Source organism: Hippoglossus hippoglossus, chromosome 5 (assembly GCF_009819705.1).
Source record: "Hippoglossus hippoglossus isolate fHipHip1 chromosome 5, fHipHip1.pri, whole genome shotgun sequence".
Classification (NCBI taxonomy): Eukaryota; Metazoa; Chordata; class Actinopteri; order Pleuronectiformes; family Pleuronectidae; genus Hippoglossus; species Hippoglossus hippoglossus.
In genome coordinates, this window is record NC_047155.1 from 11213036 (window position 1) to 11236268 (window position 23233).

The window sequence follows — 23233 nt, forward strand, 5'->3', positions numbered from 1 at the left end:
TTTAATGAATTGATTATAATATATATATATATACACACACACATTATATTCACCATCTCTCACTGTCTAAGAGCTATGTGCCAGGTCAGCCAATCCTCTGCCCTCACTGCACCACTAACACACATTAGGACTGACAAACCTGAGATGTGATTTCATATTTGTGTTCAACATTTGTTTCTATAAATAATGCTACTTTGCTAATGTGTGCTTAATCTTATTACTTGAGATTTGTGCCCACTCATTTCATCCTTGTCATGTGTGAGAATTAACAGCCTTAGTTTCCTCTCAACCTGAATTATTTACTCTTTTAGGGCAATCAAATGTAGCCAGTAGTTGGACCAGCCCACAAGCGCTATGGATAGCTGTAGGACCAGGAGAGGAACAGACATAGCCTGAGCCAGGGCGAGGGATGTATGATCAGGCAGCGCCACCATCCAAGGCATCTGCTTTTTAACACTTTCCCTAATGTCCCCAAAGACTGAGAAGCAGAGAACAACCACACAACGCTAATGTGTGCATCACACTGAACTAAACCAAAGTGAGTTAGCCTAAGGTGCATCGTGTTAGCATGAAACAAACAGCTAACACACTATGTGTGCAAGGCAGTGATTAGTATGCTAAGCACTAAGCAGGCAATGCAGCGTTAGGGTTTTACTAATTTAGCAGACAAAAAATAATCCACACAGTTCTCAGGCTTCATACAGAGGCTTTCTAATCAATCTCACGCATTTCCACCAAATACAGACATGACCCTGCTAACTAAGCCATCACAAAGACCACGGTTTCTCATAAGTCACATAGACAGCCTGGGCTCAATCACTATTCACATGCAATATTGTTTCTGCAATTCATATGGACTGTCCACAAAGTATTGCAGTGTATCATGATTATCCTGGTTTGAGCTTTGTCCTACACTCACAAATACCATCTGACAGAAACACAATACTTAAACATGGCTAACATGGCATCATGAATCATGTAGATCACACTGAATCTGAGTAGGATCAGCTCTATGTCAACACTGACCCCTTTGATCTAAAAGTAGCTGAAAATGCTTGCTGCGCTATTTTGGCCTGTGATGTTTGTGGTTCGTTCCTAGAAGGCAACATTCAGACAATAGGTCACTCCTCCTCACTTACATGTGACAGATTCCCTTAAGGAGCTTAACAATCTCACAGCTGTTTATAGCAGAGGCAGGTCACCTCCAAAATCCCCAAAACCTTTCTGAAATTAAGCATTCAGAGGAAATGAACAGGGGCAATATTTTACAGCCAATGAGTTAAGCTTCGTTTAGACTTTCGTCAAGTGAATACATTGATCAAGAAGCAGAAAATAATTTTTCCAGCTGGGAAACAACAAAATTATACCAGTGACTGATATGATTGAATTACTATACCTGGGCCTCATCAGGGTTTAAACCAGTCAGGTGACAAATTTCCATCTGTCATCAGTTTATCCATGTAATGAGACCATTTGGGGTATTTGTGTGCTGAAACTGAAAACACTCATCAAACTAAACACGTATTCTAATCACACTTAACGCTGGTCATTGCTCTTATAATTAACCAACCAACACATTATCGAGCTTCATGAGGGAATATTTCTGCAGTAATTGTCCCCATTACAGGGATTTATGAAGTTCCAACGACGCACAGTATACACAACACCTGACACAGAGCAAGGGCATGATAGGAATAAAATAATACAAAGTGGTGTTTTTAATTCAGTGGGGCAGTGCACTACTGCTTACTTTTGTTGCATTGGTCTAGAATGTTAACACGATTTGCAAAATGTTCTACTAAGCCAGTCTTTGAATAAGAACACAGAATGCTCTCATGTCCACTGTCAAACTGGGACTAATCCTGTTTTTTTTACAGAGAAATCAACAACCACTGTGCGCACATTGACCAGCACTGCACTGTTATCTCTTACTACAAGTTCACTAAACAGGACCGGACCAGATCAGACACCTAACTTTTAAAACAAAACAGAATACATGCCTCCACTATGTCTGTTCAGACTAATAATGTTTTTTTAAAAGTTTAAAGGAATTTAATAAAAGGTAGTAAGTGTATTTTAATATAATAAATATATGAATTTTTGTTATGGCCATAAACGTGTGACCATCAAATTTGAATCATCCTACAGTCCAAGTGAACCTTTGCGTCAAATTTGAAGAAATCCCCTCACAGGATGTCTGAGATAGATCGTGTTCACGATGGTGGGAGGGACGGACAGACAGATGGAGGGACAACCCGAAAAACATAATGCTTCCAGCAACAGCTGTTGCCAGTACAGAGGCATAACAACAACAGGTTTGTGGGTTGACATGTTTATTCCTTCACGCAAGCTTTTGTTTTTGTTTTTCACAGCACCTTAACTGAATAAAATAAAAAACTATGCTGAGAGTTTTCTGTCATTTATCCTCGCCTGTTTGACCTATGAGGGGGCTCAGCTGAACCTTCAACACTGCGAAAGTGATATTTTATATCTGCTGACAGTTTTCGCTTTATTGATCTGAGCCAAATCAGACCTTTAAAACAACACCAGGGCATTCAATGGTTAAACTGGTTGAGCGGGTGCCCAATACGGAGGCTTTAATCATAGTAGCTGCAGGTTCGGTTCTGACCCAGCTCTTTCTTGATTAAACCCCATCTTGTCAATGATCAATTAAATGTTGTAAAAACAAGAGAATAAATACAATATTCTTGTGCAAGTTCTATGTTGCTGCAGAAAGGTTTTATATGATTACTGACCTCCAGAAAGTTGTTATTAGTGAAACATTTAAACCACAATTGTTACCAAATATATAAACACATTCTCACCACCATCAGCAGGGATTTATTCTGGATTCATTTTCTCATATTCATTTGTCCTGACACAACCTCTCTTTCACACGCTCTCACACTCAGGTTGTTTTTCTTAGTGCCGTTTTCTGCTGCTCTGCATCGCATGGTATAAAACTGTACTACGTTACTCATATCCAGCTAATTAGCCTCAAAAACACTATGAGGGAGTGGATTGACCAGATTAGAGATTTTTTAAGTGTACTCAACATCACCTTTCTCTAACCAAGACCCAACAGTTTGTGAGACTAGCATAGACAAATCAGCACAGGAAAAAAGGGCAAAATCAGTGGCAGAAATGTGTATGTACATGCAAACAGGAGAATGATTGAATATGTTAAGTTATAACCAAGTTGTGGCACCAAAACTAGTCTTTTAAATGTACATATCATGAAACCATTAACCCAGTTCAGCCTTTAAGACAGATATAAGCAAAAAAGTCCAATCTTCTCTTTTCTTGAACAGAAATAGATTTAGAAAAAAAAATGGGAGCCAAGGAGGAGGGAAGCACACCTGCTAAACAAATGTGTGATAAATTCACAGATCTGGGTGATGCCCCCTTGGGAGCTCAAAAACAGGGCTAATGAAGGTAGACAGGCCACTGAATCTCAATTGCAGAATGATAACTGAGTTCTGTTTAGGAAACACCCCAAGTGGAGAGTTCAGCAGACCAAGCTATAAAAACTGGGCTGAGACAGGACCTACATTAGTGACACATTTAGTTACTTCAGTATATCAGCTGTATATCCTGTCTGCATAATGATCTGCACATGACTGCCTGACCTGAAAATACTTGAAAGTTTTTCCTTTAATAAGCTTGTTAAATCTTGGATTTGAACTGAAACAATAAGTAATTCAAAGTGTCTTTTGTGATTTAGATGTTCACTGTGTCTAGAAGAGTAACTTTATATGCTGTAATGTTTAAAATATTAATTACTCGTCTAATACAATATTCTGCAGCAACTCTTTCTTTCCTCTATCTGAAATGCTCCATTTTAGCTCTTGGACCGCCTCCAAAAAAGCCTAGTTAGTCACCTGACCCACTTGTTTGTGATTGGTCAACCACATGGATCGAGTGTCGCAAATGTCACGCCTCTTACCCAGAGGCTTCCTGATCAGCTGTACATCATGGTATGGGTACTGAAATGCGGTATTCAATGGATCCTACAATATTGTTTCAATCTCTCAAAACATCTAAAATCCACCACAAGCAGGAGAAGTGGAAAATACAAGTTTTCTGTCATTTGTTTTCTGTTCATCTGTCATTGCTTGGTTGCCAAGTTATATGTGCTAGCAGCCTGGAGCCCACACTCAGAGTAAACTAAATTACACAAACATGGGTTAATGATGGCTAACATTAGCAGTGCTAGCTCAAGCAGCCTTCTCTCCTTGCAGGAGAACATTCATATGCCTTCAGTTGAGTGCTTGTATGCCATTTTAATCTGACACAGCCTACATACAACCTTATTTTCATTTCAAAATCAAAACTGCACTTGTTTTACAAGAGTGGAAACTGCCCCACTTTCTACCTTGCTTGTTTACAACATGTGGACAATAGCAGATAGTGAAGCGGGACTGTTGTCTGCCAGAGATGCAGCCCTGGGCAGTGGCTGTGTAACATCTGTTAACTGATATTGTACATTAATAAAATAATTATAGTAGTTAGTTAGTTATTACTATTAGTAGTATGTAGCTTCACTAAGCCAGTGTGGCACCATTTAATAGTTGACTGACTGCACATGTGTTTTTTTCTTTGTATTTAAAAACAGAAGAGACTGTATTTCAAGAAATAAAAGGCTACACATTGGATCCATCACAAATAACAACTGGGCCAGAAAAGTACAATATCACAATACAATGGACAGGATGCAGACAGTAGCATAGTGTTTCCCCTATGTTCATTTAATAAAGTTCAAAAGTTAAATGAACGTAGGGGAAAGTGAAGTGAAGGTGAGCTATCCCCTCAGGATCAGGGCAGATGCACATTATGAATCCGGTATCCTTCAACTGTTGTATTACCTTGCCGCATGTCCTCCCTCCCCGACTGACCTGGGCTCACTTTACACATTAACAATAAAAACCATCACTAATCAGAAGTTATTAGGATCTGAACAGTACTTGAAGTTTACTTTGTGTTTGTTTGAGTCGCTCGAGATTTTACGAGACATGGAATTTAAACACTTTGGGGGGAAAAAGTCAAAAGTTTGGGCACACGCAGTTCACACAGGAGACGGGACATGACGCGCACAACCAGGACATCAGGGTTAAAGTGACTGGGACGATTCAGATTCATGATCCAACAGCATCGACAACTTAAAAAAAAAAAAAACTGAATAGTACTAGTTTCACATAGGGAGGAGTATTGTTAAGATTTTGACAGGACAAGTATCTCCTTTGTTTTCAGCATAACAAGTATAAAGAGTGACATCTAATCAAAGCAAATTCCAGATTATTCAGCCTTTTCTGTTGTCACTGGATGTCACTAGATGTTTCTTTGATGGGATTTTGTTTGAAGCATTGTTGTATTGTTTGCTGGGGCTTGTCACTGCCTTTGCATTAAGTGAAAGATTAAAAAAAAACAATGAGATAAAAAACATATTACTGTCCTTGCACGATCACACTTAAGTCTGTCTCATCATAAGCCTGTCTGTTGACAAGACAAATTATAGGTTAGTTTAAACAGCAGCAGCAAGCTCACTGTTAGACTAGACAAGGACAGATTTATTGCAGACATTTCAGAAAAATCTGAGCTTCTCTGCAATATACAAGTAGCAGCCCAGTGAAAGGACACACCAGCACTCGAATCTGCCTTTATCTGCTCTTTACAGGGCATTCAACAGCTTACTGCACCAAACTGAACCCCTGCAACCTGCCTCTCTTGTGCTTTCCTCTTGGACCAGAGCCCATGGGCAGGCAAACACACACAGTCACACACAGTCACACACACACACTGGCCCCACAACAATCAGCCTCAGCATGAACACCCACGCATAAAACACATTTAAATGACACGGTAACACATTCGGTCAGGCACACATGACTGTCACAACCTCTCAGAAACACACATCTCAAGATTGGCAGTTAAAGCATCGCTGCAGGGAGTTCCTGGCTGCGGTACCTGCAACAGATGGAACTACTGCAGCCGCCGCAGCAGCAGGGCAGTTAAGGTGAAAAAGAATCAAACCTCCTACATTTGTGAATGCGCATGTGTGTGCAAGTGTATTTTTGCACAAGGTCTGGACCCATGTCTTGGTTATTTTGAGGTTCTTTATAAATCCTACAGCATATCCAAGTATCTGGCAAGCATTCAAAAGAACAGGGCATGCATTAAACATGACAGCTATTCAGGCAGAGGAGAGTAACAGAGGGAGAGCAAAATACATGCCAGTATAATAAGGTATGCAAAGACGGTTTTCAATGCAGCAGCTGCAGCAGCAGCCCCATCAACCGCACTGACAGCTCTGAGACCGTCAGGGAGATCTGGAGAGGATATGCAACCTCGCTAGCATATGTGTGACAATGGTAAATGCTGCGGCATACAGATAGTACATCTACTCCCCTGTAGTAACACACAAGCATGATCATCCCAACTCTCATTGAGTGAAGTGAGAAGAGAGGCAGGAAGAGAGAGTGGTGAGAGGAGAGAGAGGGAGAGATGTAGCCTCAGACCAAGCGATGATGCTCTTAAAAACACCCACCTCAGTCTGCTGCTGATTCCTGACGCAGTGAGCACAACCAGGGAGTAAATGCAGAGTACAGTAGCTCTGATGGAGGAGCAGCAGCAACCAAAATCCAAGAGATTGAGCAGGAAAACAGAGAGAAGAGAGAGAGAGATGTGGGAAGATGATATGAGACTGGTGTATATGAGATCATGTGTGACCCAGACTATGTGCCCGAGTGAGATGAGCATGTATGTTGGACATGAGAAAGACAAAAATACGGACAGAGAACTAAAAAGTGACACAAGACAAACGAACAGGAATGGGAACACGAGGGAAAGAAAGAAAGACAGACACGGAGAGAAGAGAGAGAATAAATGTGTGAGCTTGGAGAGTCACTGAGCAGAGCAGATGGATTAAAGGAAATGCCCCTCCCTCTTCCCTCTACACACACACACACACAAACACACACACCTCCCTTTGCACTGTCAGCATGTAAGAAAGCATGCATTCAGTAAATCAGAGTGAACTGTAAATGGTGAAAGAGAAGAAGGGCGGGCCTGAGAAGAGCAAGCAAAGAGCATTTGTGTTAATTTAAAAACCAATGACATGACAGTCCTTCCTCATACTGAGAGATCTGTGGTTTCCACTGAGAGTGGCTCAAAGTTACTGGCAGCATAGTGTTACCACACGTAGGGAGCTCTATGCAAACACTGAAGAAAAACAACCACAAACCCCAAGTCCAATGAGTAACTTTGATACGCAAAGTATGGAATCTACCATGCAAAAGATTTCCAGTATGTAGTACCCAGTGAGACACAAACCCTAAAAAAACGTCAACGTCCAGGTCTGTTCACGCTCACATTCATGCAGAGGGCATGAAGAGGTCTTCTTAATAATAATAATAATAATAATAATAATATCAATATATAGGTTGGTCAAAAATATTGGCAGTTTGTGCATTTATGATGTTTAGATTTGATATAAAATATACTTTTGTTATTCAAGTTCTTCAAATTTGGAGTTGTGTATTTCAGTTTTCTTTACTTATAGTTATTTATGATAAGGTTTATGGTTCAACAGTAAAATATCAAGCCTCAATAACATACATCAACAACATGAATCGTTGCCAATATACGAACATGCAGACACTTGGCATCTGTTGATGCTAACCAGGAAGCTGCACAAAGAAAACAATCGCTCAGTTACTGCTGCACAATCAACTCAGAGTGGTTTAGTGAAACAAGGTGTTCTAGTGTAAGATTTAACAAATCCATTCGTCTTCAAACCCAAAACTCCATTGTATGCGGATACTGCATATTTACTGTCCTGAATAATATTTACATTTTAATGGGAATACCTAAGATATAAGATGTCAGTCATACTGTTAACCAACTGTTTATCAGTTCAAAAAAAGTGCTGTAGTTTCTGTGATCTCGTCCTAGTGTTGGCATTTACAAGTATTGCTAGCACAAATCAGTCTGCTATTAAACCACTGCTCTCAAATAGCAGGAATGGAAGTTTCACTAATGTTATAAACATGATTTTTGAAATCGACTACCTGACTACTCTTTGGTAATTAGGTAAAATATGAGAGTAAGAGACAGTCAGATCAAGCCGGAGGGAAGAGAGGTGAGATATATTTCGTTGTGGTGACTAGAAACCAAAGTTGACCAGTTAAGAATAACTAGTGGCGACTTTGGTTGCTTGTAACTATAGACAATTTAGAATTACAGGGAATTCCAGATTTGTTCAAACACTGGAGATTGCCATGGGCTTTAGGTAACTGAGCAGGTGGTCGAGCAGGAACACTTGCTGGAACACTTATGTCCCAGCTAGGGCTGAGCGATTAAACAATCTTAATAATATAACAATATAATTTTCAATATAATAGCAATATGAAATGAGATTAGTCCATGGTCAAAATTTTACATTTTTTCACACAAAGAGCACAGCCAGTCAAAACATATCTGACTTAACACCAAGACAACAGTAACCGTGTGTGGTGTAGTATGCAGTCCGGAAAAGTCTGATTGTTTGATAACATTTTCAGCTAATTTTAAATGACTGAAAAAATGAAAATGATCAAAGTGTTTGTATTCTCTATCTTGTTTCTGATTTCTTAGTACTTCCACTTCAAATAAATAATCTTAGATTTGAACTACCTGTGTAGTTATTTCTTGCTTTTAGGGTGATGCTCAGATCAGTTTCCTCTAAATGTTTCTCAATGGATTTGCCTTACCCCGTGTGTGAATGTGTTTGTCTGTCTGTGTGTGTCTGTGTGTATGTGTATGTGTGTATGTGTGTGTATGCATGTGTGTGTTGCAGAGAGCCTGAAGGGACAGCTACAGCTTCACTGTTGCGCACCAATGTCCATCGCCTTTCTATCTGAGCTCAGTCACATCATCTCCAACTTCTGGTTCCAGCCAGGCTGTAGCTCCACAGCTCGCTCCTCCAATCATGACACCAAGCGTGGCACTGTGTACAACAGACTGTCTGATGGGGCCCTATCAAGAGATTGTCACCCACATCCAAAAAATAACTACAACCTCCTAAGATCTAATAATTAAGGGCACATAGAAGAACATAGAAAAAACATGACCATGAACTCTGATACAAAATCCATTGTCCAAAGACACCCAGAAACACACTCGCAAATATGCCCTCCCAAAATGACCCACCTTGAGAGTCCACATTCATATTGAATAGTGTCAGGGTTGATTATGTGCTGTGTAATGCAGTGATCATCTAGTCTGAATGTGGAAGGGAGTATTTGCCCTTCTCAATAACCACTGGCCACTGTGGGCAGTTTAAGACTCAATCAGTCCATTAATATTGTGAGGTATTGGTTGAGGCCCCAAAGACAATGTACAGCAACAACCATTCTTCCTTTCTCCACGACAGTAGCAGTGCAAAGTCAGTGGGTGTATACACGAATTAAAATCAGCCCAAAACAACGTGCAGGACAGATATTTTGGCCGATTAAAGCATTTTTAATGGACTGCTGTCAACTATATAGTCTGATCCTTTACAGATACTGCCTTAACTGTAAGCCACTGTGTTCTGGGTACAACTGCATTATTAACAGAAACCAGCTGTATGATAACCACACTGACTGCAAGCATCAAAGTGCCTCAGCAAGAAGACAAAACCCTCTTGAATAAAACTGTCCTTGTTTGACTCTATTTCACTGAACAGGTGGACCAAGTGTGATGCAGACTGAAAACGCTTATGAAACTGTATTGGGTTCTGGCAAGGGATGAAGATAAGATGTTTAAATCTTTGATTCCATAATACTTCAACAGTGGCACTCCTTAAAACCTAAAGGCCACAAAACAGCCAAGTAAATTATTACAGGCAAGTGGTGAGGCAGGCTGTGTTTTATTAATCCAACAAGGCTTTAGACAAGAATAAGGAGTACCCCGCCAGTGGGAAAAGGTAGCTAGGGGTGCGGGGGTCCAGAGTTTTGTGGCTGTAATTCTGTATAATATACAAAGTATGATGTGTAATGATCAACACAAGTCAATGCATTTCTTTGCTGACGGAGAGGGACGCCATTATAGCCATGGCACACAGTGCATTACCGAGACAACAGGACCAATATAACATGTGACAAAAAGTTGTCACAGTTGTTGTGGTTGTGCAACCAGTTTTCTGTTTGTTACACAGTTAGTATGCTAACAATCCTAGCTTGTTTGCGAATTAGTTTATATACTTACTCACCGTGGTACACAGTGCATATAGTCCAAAATCCACCATATTTGTTTTGTTAATTTGTTAGCACACTCCAGGAAAATTGGGAAAAGTTCCACCAACACACTGGAGATCATGGACATTCCAATAGAAATGAATGGTAGATTTGCATGACTCAACAGAGCTATTTGGAGATGAGGCATTAGGCTTCCTGAGCACTTTAGCCCACATGTGTAAAAACAGGCCTATTCCTGACTGATGAGAACTTATAAGTATCATTAGACCGTTTATTTTTATCTACACGTGAATCAGGGGAAGGGAAATGGACAAGAGAATAGAGGTGGCTTCCAAATTATTACCACTCTGCATAAAAACACTTAACACAATAGTTTACATGCAGTTGGTTATTCTTTCAACCCCATAATGAGTTGACTCTCAAGTCCTATGAGTATTGCTGAGTAGAGGAGCATTAGGCTTTTAGTACTGCAGCCTGCACGGTCTCACTGGGATCACTACAGAGAACAGAGAAAGTGACAGGCATTACACAAGTACACAAAATTACAGGCACTGAGGTATTGGTCTGCAACTTCCTGTACAACACAGGAGGCCACACAATTCGTAATCCGGTCCTGATTTTATAGATAAGTGTAAAGTAGTATTAATAGATTGACACAGTAGTGGATGATGATGTCATACTAGTGTTACAGGTTTGGACTTCCATCTTCATACAGAGTCAGATAATCTAAAGAAATGCCGTGAGCTAGTATCAGAAATCGGGGTTCATACCTGACAGTGATTATGCTATTGAAATATAATTTTATGCATTTAAACCAGTGCTTTGCAATAGTCTCCTCTGCAAAACTTCCCACTAGAATGCAAATATAAAACATGTATATGTAGTATGTACATACAGGTGAAGGAAGCAAACGGATGGCAAAAGTCAAGTTATCCCTCCAAGCTAACGCATACTACACTAATGACGGCCCATACCGACCGTAGATATCAAACAAAACTTATTGCATGAAATTGGTGTGAGCTGTAAATGTACCATCTCTATGCAGAAAGCAGAAGATGACACTTGGTCATGGAGCCGGACCATCAGCTGCCTCATTCTCACTCAGACAAACGATTGGTCCGCAGATACCTGTACCCGTCACAGACACCTTCACCAAGTGGACAGGTCGACTTGACAGTAGTGGAATATTTTTACCCTAGAGCGTGAAAGTGAGGAGCACTCACTCTGCAGATACTTCTGGGGACTGTTATGTACCCAGACGTATTTTCACACTGACTGACAAAAAAAAAAAAAGACTTGAAGAACCTTGAGGGGTCTTATGATTCAAATTCAACTTTCAGGACGTTACCTTAATCAGCACATGTCCATGTATTTGTTCATCTTTACTTGCATAGAGGAGACAAATAAATCCAATCTTTTCCAGACAACAAACAAGCTGAATAGGTTTAAGATCCTAATTTGTACCTGTAAAAGTTTGACCTTTAGTTCTGCCAACTGTATTTACCTCAGCAGAATACAATGCAGAAAGCAGACAGTATTTGACGTCTATCAGTCAAATCTGGACAATAAAATTACCCAACTCCAGTATGTGGCTACATCTTACCAATACATAAAAAAAACATAAAAATCCATTAAGATAAAACTTATGTGTATTTGTCCTCACATAGCCCTGGACCCCTGTTGTGTTTATGGAAATATGAATTACAAGAGCTGTGCAGACAGCCTAATAACAGAGTGATAAGTGTAACTGTGGACCGCCAAGTTCAGCGTATCCCATTAACCTTTGCATTTGAAAATGTTCAATATTAAATTCTCTATCGATGCAATTACCTTCTCATCTTATCTTCTAAAAAATAAACTACCACTGGTTCTTTATACTTTTGTAGATGTCCATCAAAGCATTTTCTGGCAAACAGATGAATCCATTGGGGGAAATGGTTGGTAAAAAACAAACATTCATATCAATCATGTTAAAGCTAACATTGTGTTATACTAAAGTACATATTGATACAAGTGACTATGTAGAGAAAGTGAGTCTTTCAAATGAAACCATATTTAATTTATTTTTATGTAAAACATAATTTACTGGAAAGTTAAGAATGGAAATCACTGACATACAGCCATAATTTAAATTCCACATTAGGTTAAGTGGCTAAGATCGAAAAATCTATTCACTCATTGCTGATGACACAGAAAAAAAATGTTTATGTTTGACAAAATCCCAATGGCTTGCAAACTGTCTATTACCTCATGACATTTATCTGCTGAAGTAACTCGGGCACAAAAATTCAGCATTCATCGTCTGCAGGCCAACATGTGTATACGGGATCTAATCAGGAGATGCAAAGTGCAGCACTCTAATTGCATCATTAGCTAAACCAATGACTCAGTCACAGTGACTTCAGTCTTACCCTCCCCCCACCACTCCCTCTTCTGCCCCATCCAGAAATAGGGAGTCAAGCCTCCAGCTCTTTACTGTACAGCTGCTCAAGCAGAATAATTCTAACATGTTATGTGCAACAGCGCAAAATGTTAACGTTCCAGAAATACCCGACTGAAAAACATAGCATTAATGAGACTGCTATACAACTGTCATCGAGACACATATTTCCAAAGCTGCCGTTTGTCAGCGAGTGGAAAACAATTTGTGATTCATTTTGGAACATGGATATAGAGCATATTAGCTCAGGCACACAATGCAGTGATGTTGCTTCAAGGTGACAGGCACGGCCCCATCTAAAGTGTTCAAGGCTGTCATAGGACAAACAACAAGCCTGCAACCTTGATAGTGCAACCTGAAGTAATAGTCATACACAAGTGCATGCTGATGATTCTGATTATTTAGATTTTGACTTGATGTGATGTTAGCAGTGAACAAAAATCTCTTGATGCACTGTAATGGCAGCCTCAGTCTTTTTTGGGCTCACTTTAGTGTTGTTGAAGAATGGTGGGTGGAATAAAAAAAAACAACACTTAAGTTGCCCTCCTACAGATTTTGAATGACCCCCCTTGACTTGCTGTGGTTGTGCATGTTTTGCAAAGAGTGACTAAGAGGCAGCTTCCTGACAAATGCAAATGCCTATGCAAATGCAAATGGCCTATATGCCAGAAGAAGAAAAAAAGGTGAAAAGTGAAAGAGGTGATGATAACACCCCTGGTTCTTCCTGTTTTAAGTGTTCAAGCAAAAAAAATGATGAGCACAAATCTTGACAGGCCTCGTGTTGTGGAGGAAATGTCTCCGGTGAAGACAACTCGTGTTGCAGAAGGCTGCCCCGGGCAGACAGGCTCCGCTCAGGTACATTTAATACATTTATTATTATTATTATACATTCATTATTAAGAATAAATGTCTTTATGAGGTTAAGTCATTCTAATGACAGCTATGGTCGGTTTCCACGTGACCTTAATCTCGCTATTATGACATTGCCTGGGATCATGTTTAACTCTTATCATGCTAAAATACATTTTTATTATGTTGTGATGATTTCACTTCATGTGTTTGACAGGGCTTTTCCTCTGCAGGGGGGAATGAACCTGGCCTCTGCCGCACTGTGTTAGCTACAGTCAGTGAATGCAGCACAATCTGAGGATGGAGAGCCTACGGGACATGACATCTCCGTGTCGGCTCACATCTGCACACAGATCCCTCAGTGATGGAGCTGCGGATTTCCACCGCCGCTCGCGTGTGGACGTCTGTGCTGGACGCAATCCGGTGCAGGAGCGTCTGCGTCGGGCTAACGTTCACAACTCTGCCCGGTCTATCTGAGACGCTGGTGTCGGTCCACTTTAGCCCGGGAATGGCAGCGAACTTCAGGCTCCCCGCTCCGCACAGTTCACACACTAACCGCGGCTTTAACAAAGACACAGGGGCGACTCCCAGACGCCTTCTCTCTCTCACCGGTGTGGACAACACTTGTCCCCGCTGTTGTTATGAGTACAGCGCGTCAATTTCGATAACCGTCTGGAGCGAGTTACCGTGATTAACGCCGCGATAACAGCCTCGCGAGCAACAAACAGCAGACATGACAGTACCCTGACGACGTTAACCCTTTTTCTACATGAATATCACCGCCATTAAAAGCGTGAATTCGCCCACACAGCACTTCATCTCTTACCTTTCAGTCGGATTCCGTCTCGTGTCTGACTGAGGAGCTTCTGTTGCTCTGACACCACCACCACCACGCGCTGCATCACAGCCCCGCCCCTCCCCGGCCAGGCGCCAGCCGCCAGCCGCGATTGGCCGACGAGAACAGCGCCGCAGCCGGCTCGAGGCCTCTCATTGGCCAGCGTCGCCTGCCAATCTGTTTGGATTCCGCTTCCCGCGTCTCAGGCAGCAGCAGCAGCAGCAGCATCAACACATTATGTGATGCAGCCTTTTCTCAGCCACTGCAGGGGTATGGAGACCAGTGACCTCCAGTGTTATTACACAGCAGAGTGAGACAAACAGATTCAGACAAAAGGTTTTCATCAAATATACTTTATTGTCCCCATGGGGCCCCTTAAATTCAATCAAGCATCACCAAATCTCACACTCATAGATATCAGCCCCTCGAAACACCTCATTCTTTTTCATCAAGATCCACGAATGATTCCCTTTACACTATTTATAACAGAAAATAACTTTATATTTGTATATGTACAAACAGGGTTTTCTTCTTATGTACAGTGTTTTACTTGCCCGTGCCACTGCACTTTACTTATCTATACAAACCACTACAATGAAAGGTGTATATAATGTACATACTCTTTTGTGTGTGTGGATCAATAAAGTTGTATCTTATCTTATCTGAAGGTATATGGCAAGTGAAGTAATAAAGCAGTCAGTATAATGACAGAAGTGTCAGTGGAGAAACTACAATCAAACAAAATACATTTCAGATTTTGAAAGCATGTCCATTCATTGTTACCGCTGCCAAAGAGGTTATGTTTTCACCCCTAATTGTTTGTAGGCAGGATTACACAAAACAACAAAATGGAAAGATGTGGTATGGGTCAGGATAGGACCCTTCACATTTTGATCAGGGATCAGATTACAATTTTTTTTTATTCACTTTCTTTCAAATAAATAATGTTTATTATTCATATTTTCACTTATTTCCCAGGGAATAATTCATGGATCTTGATGAAAAAATCAGACACATTTAGGGCTTTAAGGCGATTTGGCAGAGGCATGCGCTCTACTGAGTGCAATTCTAGCCTATACTGTGTTGTATGCATTTCATTGCTGACTAAGAAAGACAATAATCTATCAGAGCAGAAACACCTTTATTCTCTGGGCAGAGTGATTTGTGACTAGTGACTTTGAGTCATTGCACCATGCTACACAGGATCTTCTGTCTCAGTAGTGGCACACTTGTGGAGCAGGAAGCGCGACTTGCAGGATGTAAAATGAACACACAGCTACTTTCAGTCCTTCAAAATAAGTGGAGCCTTGACTTGAGCTGCCACCTCAGCCCCCAGAAGTTCCTCTACAATTGCCAGTGCGCACTCAAAACTGGTTCCTGGCCCGCGGCTGGTGATGTAGTGGCCATCCTTCTGCACACGAGCCTCCGAATATTTATAGTGGTCTAAAAAAAGAAAAATGCAAAGAGCAACAGCATAAGGATAATCACAATATGAGAGATTAAAGCCACAAGCGTAAACCCCCAAAATGCCTTATCATAGATAATCTATCACTATTCCAGTTGACCCAGTTCTAGTATATTCTGTCAAATTCCTGCATCCTCTCTCACCTCTGAGTGGTGCCTCTCCCCTACTGCATAGTGACATGATTATTCTATAGGCAGGAAAAAGCTAGTACAGCACCATCTGCTGCCCTTTACCTTTAATTACAATATCTTAGGTTCTTCTGAGGTACAGAAGGACACGTTAAAGCAACTAGCTATAAATTCTTGATTGTATATTAAGATGGACGAAATGACGGCTCTTTAAGAGTGAAACCAAAGCATCTGGCTGCAATATAGGTCATAAATCCGCCTCCTTCATGATAGTGGATGGGACTTGGACTAAAACTAAAAAGTCAAAGTACACATCATGGTTTCTGTCTAGTTCTATATCACAGAGATGTTTGTCCAAATTATCATCTTTAACGTCATGATGACAGCTTGGACCTACTCCAGATTCATCGTCAGGACCTCGATACCGCTGCTCCACGCCACGATCATTATTGTGCAATCTCTGGTTTCAAATGCGAAATGGTAGCGTTCGTAATTCGATGCGTCCGATATTTTAGCTTATTTTCTGGATAATGTGTGGAAGTGAAAATGTCTCGTCCATCTTTTTATACAGTTGTTCATTTAAAAACATTACTCATTGTATTGAGTTGTTTTTTTTACCTCCAGCCATCATTTTCTCCTTCATGGCAGGATGCGTAGTGACAGTGCTGCCGTAGCCAATGCCATGTGCCAGAAGAGCAGTGGGACCTGTGGAAGGGCAAAGCTTGTTCAGGTTCATTTAACAGCCTCCTCTGATAAAATGACACTTCAGAACATGTTCTTTTGCTTATGTCAGTCCAGTTTTCCATCTCAGTGCTGTTTTAAAATGGTTGCGGGAGTCAAGGGTAAAATAGTGTGTCCTCAAAACCCTCCCCTTCAAGCTACACACTAAATATAAAATAATATTCAGCCAGAGACAATCTAAATACAGAAACCACAGAAGGGATTGTAGTTGGCAATATAAATGAATGACTTAAGTGCAAAATATTTGATGACAACATTATGTCCTAAAGGTGTCCTCAACTGTGCCATTGTTTCTAAGAATACACACATGCAGTCTACAGTTTCAGCCTCTCCCTGAAGCCTCTGCACCACATTGAAAAGAGAGGGGGGGGGGGGGGGGGGGGGGGGGAGGAGGCTGAAGACATTACTGCTGCATTAACTTTGGTAGCGTCCTAGCACTGCAGTGAGCTCGTACAAAAACTGTTAATAAATAGAAAGTTATTGATTATGCTACTTGGCTGCCTTCCCGTGCAGTCTAAAGATTACACTTTCCCCTGGCAGAACAGCAGACTGCCAGTTAAAGCCAAGCTACTCCTGTTACAAGCCGTCCCCACCCCAAAGGACGCCACTCAGAGAGAGAGAGAGCGGGAGGGAGAGAGAGAGGGAGGGAGGGAGAGAGAGAGCGGGAGGGAGGGAGGGAGGGAGAGAGGGAGGGAGGGAGAGAGAGAGAGAGAGAGAGAGGGAGGGAGAGAGAGAGACCTTCTGAGAAACAGAGACAGACAGCAAGCTGACGGGGAGAGAAGGGCGATGACCATCTTTCAATCGTCTGATAGAAAAACCATGTATCTGTTTTTTATGGACACAAACCTTACATGCATCTACAAATATCACATCAAAAAGAGAAGCAAATAATGGTTAATCAGATTCTTTTCTTTACACCTATTATTAAACTGCTTTTCAATCAAGTCATTTTTAAACAGACCTTTTCAACATGTCAGGATAATTTTCATGCTCTGCAAAATAATAAGGCTTGCAATCGGCCCTCATGCTGGCAGGTTCATTAAACTATATATTCCTGAGAGGATTTCAGTCATTTTCTAGGACACCCTTCAATCCACTTTGCTGCATTGGTTCCCTGTCCTATTCAAAATGTCCTTCCAGTGTCCTTTCCTCTGCGCACAGAGGCCGTCAAATGAAATGTCAGTGCTTATGGGGGTCACCCGGGCCAAGTTATTAATCAAACCCAAGCGCTTTTATTTCAAACGGCAAAAGAGGGAGAGGGTCACAAATGACCACTGGTTAACAGAGCGTGTTTTTTATTAACCTTGAACATGTATCACAATCTGGTAAAGGTTAGTGGTAAACATGTTTAAGGGCTCATCCTTTTACCAGGTAAGTACCAGGAAATCCCCCATATTCAGAGCCATGTTCATATAAAACTGTACCTTTCCCCTGTTGAGATCTTTAACTCCAGTTGTGAGAAAATCCAAATCACTAGCACAACTGATTGTGACTACCCGTTTAACTCGAACCCAGGGCATGTGTCCTGTTGTTAACTGCTGTATGCTGCCGATGTTAAAAACTGCTGTGAAAACTACATAAGGTGATTTAGATGTATACATGTCTATATAATGCGATTATCGTAATACACATGTCATAATTCCATTATTGCTTATTACTAGTATTAGTATTAAAAATGCTGTTTAAATGGCAGTGTCTTATTCAGACTATTGTCTTAATTAAGTGTAAATGTAGTGAAAGCTACATAGCAAGGACCTGAGTTAACAGCAATGTGTCTGGAGTGATTCAAATCGACTTCATTAAAAGCACCACACGTCGGTCAAACTTCACGTTAACCCAGTGAAAGGCATCTCTATAAGAAGCTGGCCCTGTGTAATCCTGTTTTTAGTTTGTTTTCACAAACCGTACCTGCACAGATGGCTGCGATCAGACCTTTCCTGCCATCTTGTTCCTGCAGCACCTCCTTCACAGCAGGAGACTGCAAGAGAGCATGGAAACCAGACGCACTGTGACTCATTTGGGATTGCACAGTGTGTATGCTGACTGCGTTATACTCCTGAAAACAAACTGACAATGTTTTGAACACATTGAAAAATAACCCATCACAGTTTCAAAACAGCAAAATATTTATTACAATATTACATCTAAACGTGGCTATATCGTATTGATCAGATGAGTTTGATTAAAAGTTGTACTTTGGAATAAACATTAAATAAGTTTCAATTTTAGAACATTTAGAGTTCTCCATGCTTCCTAAGCAGAACAGAGGGGTAGAATATAATAGAGAAAACGTGCACTAAGTAATTATCTTGTTCTCTCAGTTCTGATGCCCCAAAATGTATTTTAAAAAAAGGTTTGAGTACCACCAATGGCAGCAATAATCAATATACTCTTAAATATGAATATTGAGGATAGTTTCTGTACTCATTAATCTTGTTCAGGGTCACATAGAGCTGTACTAAACATGCAGAGGTGTGTCCGCGCCGATTGCCTATTAATTGTCTGTTGGTAAACTAATCGATTGATTTTTCAATTCATTGTAGCAATTTTCCCAGTTGAGAATTTGACAAAAATTTTGACATTTTGAGAAGCATGGGTCGAGTTTATGTGGCTGGAACCCGGCCAGAACAAAATATGAAGAGACTTGTTCCAACCAAGTGCAGTTTGCTTCTCACCTCTGCCAGATACTTTGCCCCTGGCATTCCTCCTGGAAGAAACACCACATCATAAGGGCCCTGGGAAACAGATGAGGTTAAACATTACATAACAATAACCAGGATCTGTAGAACTCATGGTGAATCAAACTTAACATACAATAAAAAACTCTATACTTCATCTGACTTCGAAATATTAAGCCGGGCATTAAGCCAACATGTAATGACAGTGATGAAACATAGCATTGTGTGCAGATTATATATTTTGTTGATTTTTGCAGTGAAAGATTACTGCAACACCTGCAGCAAATAAACATCCATGGTGAGCTATTCTTTAAAATTAAATTAATTGTGGCATGTGTACTTAGTAACCCCAGTTTAGCAGACACATGGGCAGATATCACAGTTTGTAAATTCTTCCTGTCACCAGTTAAGAGTCTTTCTATTCTTGTTATATGAATTTTTACCCACTCCCCCAGTAAATCATCTCAAGCTCTGGGATATTTTTGGATTGTCATGCACACATGGCATGTCTATTATCAATGCCCACAGGTTTTCAATAATGTTCACATCAAGGGAATGCGAGGGCTTTTTCCAAAAGCTTCAGATTGTGTTTCTTGAAGTACTTTTTTGTGGATTTTGGGGTTTCTTCTCTTCTTTGAATCGTGGTCCTTTCAGTTTCTCTTGACTGATCCAGAATTTGGTGATATTTCAGGTCGTATCTTTATCAGTGTAATATTTCCTGTACTCCTGACTGCCACACAACCCCAAAGCAGAATATTCCCTCTTGTATATATAGGAGTTGGCAAAGAAGGGAGGTTGTTAATAAATCCTGACTCAGTAAAGTGCCCAGACTTGCACACATGCCACAATGAGTAATAAATCTTTATTTAACTCAAAAAATTTAATTTCGAGATGGGGGTGGCACAGTGGTGCAGTGTTTAGCACTGAGTATGTGTTTGTCTCTGTATGTTGGTCCTGTTATGGGCTGGCGACCTGTCCAGGGTGTACCCCACCTCTCACACACCGACAGCTCCCACGTAACCCATAGAATATAAGTGGTACAGATCATTGATAGATGGGTGGAGGGATGGATTTGGAGATATAGGCTTGTCATTAATGACTATTTGCAGCAGTGGTTGTTTTATTTCAACATATTAATATATTAAATCAAATTTGCCCTGGTTTCCATGAATGTGTGCATACAGCTGTAGATACTGTGTATAACCTGTTTGCTGGCCTCCTCCAGGCTGGCGTCAGGACAGATGACCACATTTCTGCTGCACTGAACTGGATCTTTACCGGTCAGTCCCGCAACTGTGACTGAAATCTACAGGGTTACACACACAAACACAAACACACAATATCAGTGAATACGCCTCAGATAACTGGTGTCTTCAGGAGGGAGTTGTACATGTGATGTGTACACAGGATACTGGACTTGCTTGTGTCTCTTGAAGACACCTCTCATCAAGATGATCTGAGAACATCTTCCAGAGACACAATCATGTCCAGTTGCCTTTATACACATGTCCAACTCCTGCACGCGCGCACACACACACACACACGTTAGAATAAGACATGGCATCCTGTAGGGCTGACTGTGACTCTTATTTTGAAAGGTATCAAATGGCGGAGAGCTGGAAGGACGTTGGACTTTGACATTTAACTTGGTCTCATGTGAGAGGTTGAGAGAAAGTTCAACACTCAGCCCATTAAACTCCAGTTCAACCTGGGACTGGTCAGTGAGTAACTACTTGCTAGTCGAGCACTTAGCTGACTGATTCATGTTAGCATTAGCTTGTATTTAATACCGGTTACATGGTAATAATCGTCACAGAGACGTTAACATCAGTGAGACATTAAAAATCATATACGTGAGGGGACAGGCTAATTTTAAAGTGACGCTAGCAGGCTAGGTTGTGCACCACCACCGTTAGCCAGCTAGCTGCTAACACACAGAGCACGTCACGCAGACAGACCCCAGCTCTCCGCATGATGTCCACAGGAATGACGGTCTCCATCTCCTCTGCACCTGCAGCCAGGATCACTAACGCCTTCTTACTCATGGTGGAGTTTCAGCTGGGACACAAACACACTCAGAGAGACACGGTCACTTCCTGCAGCAGGAACTGGAACTGACCCAGTCTGCTGTGAGGCAGCTTGACAGAGGCTGGGTTGCCAGGTTAGCTCCTCTATCCCCCCTTTTCAAAGAGAAAGCACCATCCTACCAACAACAGAACGTAATGAGAGTGTCAACACTGAACTAATCAATGGTTAACTTATGAACTAAAGAGAGACTTAGAGCAAATACAGAGAAACCACTCTTTAATTCTATGTCCTCTGCAGAGAGAAATAAAGTTAAAACTAGGACGGCACTCACAGTCCCCCTATGAAACCATATTCAAATTCACCACATCCAGATTTTTTTGTGGATCTGCACCAAACTGCACAAACTCAAAAATATCATTCAATTAAACATGTTTGATTTTTTTGTTCATCAAGATCTATGTACTCAACGAAAATGGTGTCGCAATATTTAAGAAAGTGGAAAAAAAGATTCCTGAATCTGCCCCCTGATCCGGACCCATACCACATCCTTGCACAAAGTTTATGGTAATTAGTCTTGTAGTTATTTTTGCAGATTCCTGCTTATAAACAAACAAATAAACAAGCAAATGCAGATGAAAACATTGTGCAAAAGCTCATGATAAGAATTCTGACCTGTGTGGTTTGATACAAATTTGCTTTGCGTTTATCAAAATTGATCATTTTCCTTACATGTATATACAATTATGACCTTTGACCCCCTTTGATATGTTTTGCATGACAGTGTGCCTTGGCTTCTTTCAAACTGTGTATTTGCACATTACATGTTGGCTTAAGAGTGCAGTATATTTACCTGGCAGTATCAGTGCAGAAAGTAGTTTCCATTCTAATAAGTACATTGATTCTGGTGCTATTAAACACACACTTATAAGGTCAGAGAAATAACATTTCTGTGTGGTATATTTCTGCAAGTATTAATGATACTTCAGCTGTGAGCAGCCATGAATTCATTGTGCATATTATGGTCCCTAATACCAGGCAGTACATGTTTTATTCCAGCAGGTGGTAGCCTTACTTCAAGATTCAAAAAAGAAAGTTTCTCCTCCATCAGTGTTCACCACAGTCTTAAATCCACAGACAATAACAAATCAGTGTTATTTTCCCTGTAAATCCATGAGCCCTGTTAGTTAATCACACTCTAATTGTCAGAGTGATTCAGGGTTAACTCAGTCAGCTGATGAATGTGCTTTTCCAAAACATCACCATGCAAGAGGTCACCACAATACAGGCCTTGTTTCTGCAGGTTCACCGAGTTCTCCAGAATCTGTCTGAGAACTTCTGCCGCAAACTCGCCAGAAAGTTAGTGAATCAAATCCCAGGCTTAATGTCTGGGGCTTTAGTGTTGCACGCACCTATCCTAGTTAATGTGCCTCTGTACATTCTGCTGCTGAGATTCCACTTTCATATTTGTGTGTCGAGCTCGAGCTCAGTGAAATGGCAGATTAGACAAAAGCGTAGGGGGTGCTGGCAGCAGGTTGTTTGTTGCGTGCCTGCGAGTGAATCCAAGAGCCAGTGGTGATTACCAACATATGCAGCTGGGGATCAACTGAACCAGACCCGCGGTGGCACTCATTTCCATACATTAATTCACGTATATACGTGTGCTAATTCCTTCCAGTAGGCCTATGTGATCATCAAGTGCACGATCACACTGAGCAAATCTGTCAAAGTGACTCGTGACACAGGAGTAAAGAATGACAATTAATGTCTGAGATGCAGAGAACAAACACATGAAGGATCAAATCTGACTGTTTGCTTCATCTTCTCATCTCCTCTAAGTTTTTATTTTTTTATACAA

General features: G+C 40.9%; 2 protein-coding genes across 4 annotated transcripts in view; both read right to left on the reverse strand.

Annotated features, from left to right (window-relative positions):
* Positions 1-14418, reverse strand: part of kcnab2a (potassium voltage-gated channel, shaker-related subfamily, beta member 2 a) — a 76738-nt gene extending 62320 nt beyond the window's left edge. The window contains exon 1 of one of the 3 annotated variants that reach the window (XM_034586468.1): positions 14330-14418. The gene's annotated coding sequence lies outside the window, so the exon portion shown is untranslated. Of the gene's footprint in view, positions 1-6544; positions 6928-14329 lie in introns of those variants that run through there. The other 2 variants (XM_034586469.1, XM_034586467.1) reach the window with 2 other exon arrangements.
* A 1037-nt stretch (positions 14419-15455) lies between these two features.
* park7 (parkinson protein 7) lies at positions 15456-21502 on the reverse strand. The gene is made up of 6 exons (XM_034586470.1): positions 21309-21502; positions 20555-20656; positions 19348-19407; positions 18581-18650; positions 16550-16636; positions 15456-15781 (listed from the first exon to the last, which is right to left on the reverse strand). The coding sequence occupies exons 1-6, from the start codon at positions 21393-21395 to the stop codon at positions 15621-15623; spliced, it is 567 nt and encodes a 188-aa protein (XP_034442361.1). The 5' UTR covers positions 21396-21502; the 3' UTR covers positions 15456-15620.
* Positions 21503-23233: the final 1731 nt, after the last annotated feature.